This window comes from Mus musculus, chromosome 10, assembly GCF_000001635.26.
Source record: "Mus musculus strain C57BL/6J chromosome 10, GRCm38.p6 C57BL/6J".
Taxonomy (NCBI): Eukaryota; Metazoa; Chordata; class Mammalia; order Rodentia; family Muridae; genus Mus; species Mus musculus.
In genome coordinates this window covers 103,228,900-103,237,102 of record NC_000076.6, presented here as the reverse complement: position 1 = coordinate 103,237,102, position 8,203 = coordinate 103,228,900, and the positions used below count along the sequence as shown (strand labels likewise).

General features: G+C 39.5%; 1 protein-coding gene across 14 annotated transcripts in view; it reads left to right on the top strand.

The window, feature by feature from the left end:
* Positions 1–727: 727 nt before the first annotated feature.
* Lrriq1 (leucine-rich repeats and IQ motif containing 1) overlaps positions 728–8,203 on the top strand; it is a 191,999-nt gene continuing 184,523 nt past the window's right edge. For 9 of the 14 annotated variants that reach the window (XR_871734.2, XM_030245338.1, XM_030245337.1 and 6 more), the window contains exons 1-2: positions 765–1,083; positions 2,946–3,090. Coding sequence is in view for 12 of the 14 variants with exons in the window: in XM_030245338.1 (XP_030101198.1) it covers positions 2,950–3,090 (141 nt within the window). In the remaining 2 variants the exon portion in view is untranslated. Of the gene's footprint in view, positions 1,084–2,945; positions 3,091–8,203 lie in introns of all 14 variants that reach the window. The other 5 variants (NM_001163559.2, NM_029134.2, XM_011243593.2 and 2 more) reach the window with 4 other exon arrangements.

The window sequence follows — 8,203 nt, the reverse complement described above, 5'->3', positions numbered from 1 at the left end:
AGGGTCACAGTGCATATTGCATATACACTTCTACTTGACAATCTAGACTCAAGAAAGCAGAAAACTTGAGCCCACCAGAGGAGTGGGTCAGCCAGTCTAGATTTCTGCTAGACAGCCAAACAGCAGGAATGACACGGGTTGACTGTAGTAAACCATCATTTATTAAAGTAATACATTTTATGAATGTATATAGTTGCTCTGCAAGAAACACTTTGACACAGTTTTAAAAATTGAACCCATAGAACTTCAGGATTTGTATTGAGTAGTTTCTGTCAATATTGTATAATCTTTATATTATTATATAGGAAATAAGTTTTCAAATTTGCTACATCATACTAGGCTAGGATTAAAATTTTTGATAGGCATTAATTCATAACTAGAAATTATTTAATTCTTGAAAAAACTATTCTCATGGAAAGCAAGCTATTCATTGGCGTTTTCTCCACATCTCTGCGTCAAAAATCACTTTTGAAACACAGGTTTTGTAAAAGATATAGTGTCTATATACATATCCAGTAGACAAATGTTCTTTGCTCAAAAACAAAATCACCTCTACTTGAATCATTATAACAAAAAGGCATATCGTCATTAAATAATTCACCAAACTATATAAGTATTAATAGCAACCTCGAGAAAAAAAAAAAAAAAGATTTCCTCCTCCAGGTCCCGAAATGCAATTCTAATTCCAAAGTAGAATCAAAGTTGTTTGTCCTGCTAGGGCACCGGTAAGGAAGGGCTGCTCCACAGTCTGCAGATTGGCTGTTGCCATGGCTACGGTTTGTTGAGCGTCTGTGGGCGCTGTCTTGCAGGAAGTCCAGATAGCGTTGGTGAGTGAGGAGGGTGTCTGTGAGTGGGTCTGCTGTGATTATCGGGATGCGCCCAGTCCAGTCGCCAGGTCACTGAGCGGCCACTGCAGGCTGGACTCCTGGAAGGACCTGGGACTGCGCAGTACGCGGGACTCCAGCCCCTTCCTTTAACGATTCTCCGAGCTCTGTCAAAAGAGAAGCCAGTCATGCTCCTCTGACTGCACCCCACCTCAACTGTCCGTTCTCTTCTTCCCATCCACCTCCGACCCCTTTACCCGTATGTAATGATTTTGTTGTTCTTACTTTACGGGTGCATTTCCCTGTTCCCTGGCTGACTAGGAGAGCCCTACTCTTTTCCTACTTTTAGATAATTAGCGAGCTCGGTGATTCACTACCAGCGTGAAGTAGTCTAAGGAAGCTTCCTGACACCAGGAGCCTAAGGAGAAAGTTGTTTTCCGAACATTTACATATGCGTCTAGGTGTAAACTTTAGGTGTTCATGTCCCAGGCAACACAGAAAGTGGCCAGGAAATCGCTTGTGGGAAAGGAAGAAATCTGATGTCCATAGCTAGAGGAGAGGAAAGTACAGGTTTTTGTTTTACCCTCTTAGCTTATTAGATACTAGTTCAGTTTGGTGTGGAGAGGACTCCGATGAGGTAACATGTAAGGTGAGTCTATATAGGAAAGGAATACTGAGTGGGGCATAATTTAGTAGGTGGCAAGTCTGATTTAGAGAACAAGAAGAGTGCTTATACGGTATGAAGCAGGTGGTTCCCTTGTGTGTCACTATTCCTGGAGAGATGTGAACAAAAAACTACTCACTGCAGGTGGTCCATCCATGGCAGACCAAAATAAGGGTGCCAACCAAATCCAACTCGGTGAACCAATCAGTTTTATTGGAGTTCCGTAAATGAATACCGTTAATGAGCTATTTTTAGGAACAGAAATGACTGAAAGACAGCTGGATCACCAAAAGCCTACTCCAGCTTGTGTGAGAGCTCAGAACTGCTGGGAATGCGAGGCACAGTGCATAGTCTGGGAGAAGCTCACATGAGCTAGAGGACTGGAAAGCAATTTAGTGGTGAGAGGATCGCTGACTTTGGACACAGCAGCTCTGAGTTAAGGTTCTGTCCCCCTTATACATTAACTTATTGGCTTTAGATGCTTAAAAAGCCATTTCATGTATTTTGTTTGTGAGGGTTTTTTTGTTTGTTTGTTTTTTAAGCTTTATTTATTTTATATATGTGAGTACACTATAGCTGTCTTCAGACACACCAGAAGAGGGCATCGAATCCCATTGCAGATGGTTGTGAGCCACCATGTGGTTGCTGGGAATTGAACTCAGGACCTCTGGAAGAGCAGTCAGGGCAGTTAACTACAGAGCCATCTCTCTGGCCTCCTTAAATAGCCATTTTAAACATCAGTGTTCTCCTGTAAATAGTGAGTATATGATCAGCAGTCATTTAACTTCTTCAGAAGGTCATTAATTATGTATGTATCCTTTAATACTTGGCCTACCACAGTCCTGAGTCTCTTGAAGATCATTGTGGTAGTGACGAAGGTGATGTTGAGGATGTAGAGACACGTTAATGCGAGATCTAAATCCATTTCAAGTAGTAAGGACTTTAAGCACAGTACATTTCAGATTCGAGTGGTCAACCATTATCTGTCACTGTGTGCTATGTTAGCAAGAGCATGTGCCTAAGTCAGAATTACTAGAATTTCCACTCAATGAATACAAAGTAGACATAGATCCCTCTCAGAAATAGATTTGGGTTTTTCTCTTGGGTGCATTTTAATTTCTATATACTCAAACTGTTCAATTTTTAAAAATGGACTGAACTTACAAGGACAATACTACCTTGTGGAAGATAAGCCTGCCAATTCTATACGATTTTTTTCTTCTGGAAAAGAAATGAAAGAGTAGTTTCGATCATCTCATAGTCAAATGTTTTTAAAATCGAATGAGTAGACAGGCAAAGCAATTTTTAAAAATCATAATGCTAGCCTAAAATGGTGCCATAAACATTTGTTAAGTTAAATGTCTATATACATAGTGGGTCATGTGACAAATTTGAACCCATGTTTTTAAGAGATGGATTGGATTCTTTGCTTTTAAGTTCTACTTTTTGTCATTAAGAGCTATGGAGGACAGTGACGACAGCGAGGCAAAGCTCAGAGAAGAAATCGAAGCTGAATTGGATAAAATCAGCATCTCTTCCTTGGAAAATGATGAGGTTGAAAATGATTCAGTGTCAGACACACAGAGTGACAGTAGTGACACTGTAAGTGTTTCTCCATAGCTTTTCGTTTTTCATTGAGAAATTCATACAACGTATTTTGATCATATTTATTTTACCCTCCACTCTTCTTCCAAGATCCATCTCCCCTCCCCTGCCCACTCATTTATATAAAAAACACAAATGAACCATCTGTGCTACCCATATACTCTCAGGTGTGTGGCCTTCCACTGGCTAGAGTGTGGTCCACCTAACAAGGGTCACACTCTTAAAGAAAAATGAGTTCCCCTCTCCTAGTGGCTATCGAGTCCCAATAGCTCTTTAGCTAGGGGAGAGACTCCATGGCCCCTCTCCTCTTCATGTTGGTATCTCGTCTAAATTGAGCTGGCACAGACTTTGTGCATACTGTTTCAATTACAGTGCGTTCACAGTGCAACCTCCCGATGTGTCTGTAAAACACTCTTAACTTGTAGAGAAGCCTCTGGCTCTTAAATTCTTTCTGTTCTCATATCTGCAAAGAACCTGGAGCCAAGAAAGGAGGGTTTTACTTTTAAGCCTTTTGTTTTGTTTTGTTTTGTTTTGTTTTACTTTTATTCAAAGTAGATTATTTTTGATGTACCGCATTCTGATTATAGTTTCCCTTCCCCCGACTCCCCCAAAATCCTCTGTACTTCAGCTCCCTGTCAAATGCACTCCCTTTCTTTCTCTCCTTAGAAAACAGAGACATAAGATGACCTAGTCGGCCATCACTGGAAAGAGAGGCCCATTGGTCAGGCAAACGTTATATGCCCCAGTACAGGGGAATGCCAGGGCCAAAAAATGGGAATGGGTGGGTAGGGGAGTGGGGGGGGGACTTTTGGAATAGCAGTGGAAATGTAATTGAAGAAAATACGTAAAAAAAAAAAGAAAACAGAGACATCAAAATAATACTAGTAAAATTAAGTAAGATAAAAACAAACAAAAGAAACTTTATATGCCCCAATACAGGGGAACACCAGGGCCAAAAAGGGGGAGTGGGTGGGCAGGGGAGTGGGGGTGGGTGGATATGGGGGACTTTTGGTATAGCTAATATAATATAATAGCTAAATGTAAATGAGCTAAATACCTAATAAAAAATGGAAAAAACAAACAAACAAACAAAAGAACAAGTAGCAAAGAAAAAGCATAGAAAACATATGCAGATGTGTGCGCGCACACACACACACAAACACACATGTTCACATACACAGGAATCCCATAGAAACTATAAAACAGTTTATGCAAAGGATCGTGTAAAGTTAAAAATGTCCCAACAAAACTCCATATGACAAAGATCCTCTGAAGTAGCCACTGAATTTCTACCTACCTCCAGCCCTGAGCCCTGCCCTTAATAGTGGTTTCTATTCCCCACTGAGGCTGAATTGGAGAGGACTCATTTATCTTTGTGGAGTAGTTATGAATTAGAGTTAGCTTCTGGGTTAGGGCTGAGGCCTGTGCCCACTTCTGCTTTCAGTGCTGAGAGCCTACCTGGTACAGAACAATGCAGGCCCTGTGCACTGGACCAGCCTCTGAGTTCTTATGTGTTTAGTCCTTGCTGTATTTAGAAGGTCTTCTTTACATGGTGTGCTCCATTCACTCTTGTTCTCACAATCTTTCCATGGGGTTTCCTGAGTCCTGAATGGGAGAGATTTCATGAAGACATCCAGTTAGAACTGAGTGTTCCAAAGTGTCTCACTAGTTGGATTTTTTTTTGGGGGGGGGTGTGTTGTAGGTCTCTGTATTTGTTCTCATCTACTGCAGGAGGATGCCTCTTTGATGGTGGCTAGAAAAGACACTCATCATGCCTGACAAATACAGAGGTGAATGCTTTCAGCCAACCATTGGACTGAGCACAGGGTTCCCAATGAAAGAGCTAGAGAAAGGATCCAAGGAGTTGAAGGGATTTGCAGCCCCATAGGAGGAACAACAATGTGAACCAATCAGTACCCTGAGAGCTCCCAGAGATGAAACCACCAATCAAAGAGTACACATGGAAGGACCCATGGCTCCAGCTGCATATGTAGCAGAAGATGGCCTAATCTGTTATCAGTGGGAGGAGAGGCCCTTATTCCTGAGAAGGCTTGATACCCCAGTGTAGGGGAATGCCAGGACAGGGAAGTGGCAGTGGATGGGTTGGTGAGCAGGGGGAAGGGAGATGGGATAGGAGCTATTTGGAGGGGAAACCAGGAAAGGGAATAACATTTGAAATGTAAATAAAGAAAATATATAGTAAAAAGGGCACTGATCATTAGTATAACAGAGTATAATTAGAAATAATCTTAGCAGAAAGGGTAGTATGTCCCCTAGGTCCCGATCTCCAGTTTTTGGCTGATCAATGAATTGGGAATGAGTCCTGTCTCATGGATTGGACTTTAAACCTATCAGATGCTGGTTGGTTACTTCCATAAGCTTTATGCCACTACTACACTAGGATATCTTGTAGGCAGCTCATCATTATGTATCAAACCATTTCTGTCTGTGTTGGTGGTTCCCTTTCTTTTGGGATAATGTGGAGAGTACCTTGTACTATGAACACTTGTTCATAGATGTGTAGACTATAGGTAGGCATCAGTCTGAGTTCTCCATATTCTGTGAGTTATGCGGGTGTTTTCTTCAGCCTTGCTATCAAGCCTTTGACTTCCTGCCTCCACCTCCAGAGTTCTGGGATTATAGCACTCAGTACCCTCCGTTTCACACAGTGTTAAGGACTGAATGCAGGCTTTCATCATTCACGCCAGACAGGCACTCCTAATAAGTGGACCACACCCCTAGCTCCAGGCATCCTAGTTGCTGAGATTTTACTTTAGCAATATTTGTGTCTCTGGAGATTTATCTATTTCTTCTAGATTACCAAGCATGTTGAAGTATAATTGTTCAAAAATAATCCCTTATGACCATTTGTAATTGTTTTCTTATTTCTCTATATAAGATTTCAAGTAGTGTATTAGGTATGGAGAGAGTGAACAACCTTGTCTCATTTCTGATCTTAGTGGCAATGCTGAGTTTCTCTCCATTTGGGTATATGTTGGCTGTGAACTTGTACATCAGTTCTGTTATGTTGAGGTTTGCTTTCTGTATCCCTAAACTCTCCAGAACTTTTAAATGAAGAGGTGTTGGATTTTGTTGAAGGCCTTTTCTGCATCTAAGGAGAAGATCATGTATTTTTTTTTTTTTTTGGTCTATCAGTTTGTATATATGGTAGATTATATTTGTTGATTTACATATGTTAAACCATTCCTGCCTCTCTGGGGTGAAGCCGACTTGACCATTGTGAATTATCCTTGTGATATATTTTGAGTTTGGTTTATAAGTAAGTATTTTATTAAGAATTTCTGCATCTATGTTCATAAGGGAAAATGATCTCTAATCTGTTTAGTGTATCTTTCTGTGGATTGGGTATCAGGTAACTGTGACCTCATAGAATGAACTGGACAGTGCCTCTTCTGTTTCTTTTTTTTTTTTTTTTGTGGAATAATTTGAAAAGTATTGCCATTAACTCTTCTTTCAAAATCTGGTAAAATTCTATATAAAGCCATCAGGCTCTGAGCTTTTTATTGTTGTTAGCAGATTTTTAGTTACTGCTTCTATTTCAGTAGGATCTCTATGTCTCTTTAATTTGATTATCTGATCTTCATTTATTTGGTAAGTGGCGTATTTCAAGAAAATTACTCACTCCTTTTCGAGTTTCCAGTTTGGTCGAGTTCACCTTTTAAATTATGTCATTATGATTCTTTAGCTTTTTCTCAGTTTCCGCTCTGTTTTTGTCTCTGACAGAACTGTTAATTTGGATCTTATTTTTCTGACTTTTAGTTAATTTTGTTTCTCAGTCTTACTGGCCATTTGTATTAAAAACACTTCTTAGCCAGGAAGTAGCAATCACAGTAAAGTACAGAGAGCAAAAGAAGAGAGTGAATTCTTTTGTTAAGATAAGTTTAATTTTATGTCATAGGTTTTGTTTGGTTTGGTAAGGAAAAGGTATGTACTGGGTGCTGCTAATTGTTAAAGATAATAATATATTTCATTAATTATAATAGAAACAAAGGCTATTTTCTTAACTAGTGGAAACCCAATATAACAGAAAGCTTTGCTTAGTCCTCTGTTACTAATCCTGTCATCTTTTCTGTATCAGGAGTATCTGTATGTGTCAATCATTCTGTGGTTTATGTTCCTTGATGGTTTTTTATTCATGTATTAATAGTTCTAGGATTGTTATTAAAACATATTTAAATGTTTGAAATATTTTATTAATAGTAAATTTTGCATTATATTGTCTAACAGTAGGTTTTATTTCCATAGGAATGAACTTAAATTATACATGTAACATATCCATATAATTCTACTTAGGTATTTAGAAAATTTAAAAATTTATGTAGGCTCTGTTGTTAGAAGTTTTGTAGAAGTAATTTTTATTTGCCTCATCTAAGTTGTCATCTGGTGGTATACTGCCTCTGTCTGCTAACATAGGCATAGTTCTGGAAGCTTCTAAACTCAGTACAATCTAATCTAGGCCTAGAATGTTTTCAGCCTCTGAGACTTCCTGCAAATAAGCTTACACTTTGAGCTCTGACGGGCTAATTCAACTCAGCTGTTTTGGCACAAACTCCTTTCCAATCTGACTGATTTAATCTGGCTTCCTTCTCTGACTCTGAATTGCTCTGTTTGGCCTCAAACTAAATTTGGTAATGTTTTCTAATCTTCTGGCTCCTCCTCACTCGTTGGCTCTTTCTGTCCTCACCTATGTCTGGGCTGTTCACTCTTGAACCTGTCTCTATAAAATTTTCCAGTAAAACTGCCTCCTCCCCTACCCCCTCCCTGCACTGCTCTCTCTTGTTTTTTGTTTTTTTTTTTCCAGACTACATATATACATGTTTATTTCCCTTCACATTCAAAATTTCTAACTAATAACAAACAAGGTTTGTTTTATTTATTTATTTGTTTGTTTGTTTTTTCCTTCTTTTTTTGATTTTTTTGGATATTTTCTCTATTTACATTTCAAATGTTATCTCCTTTCCTGGTTTCCCCTCCGGAAATCCCCTACCCCTATCCCCTCTCCCACCTCACCAACCCACCCATTTCCCTTTCTGGCCCAGGTATTCCCCTACACTGGGGCATACATCTTTCACAGGACCAATAGGCCTAG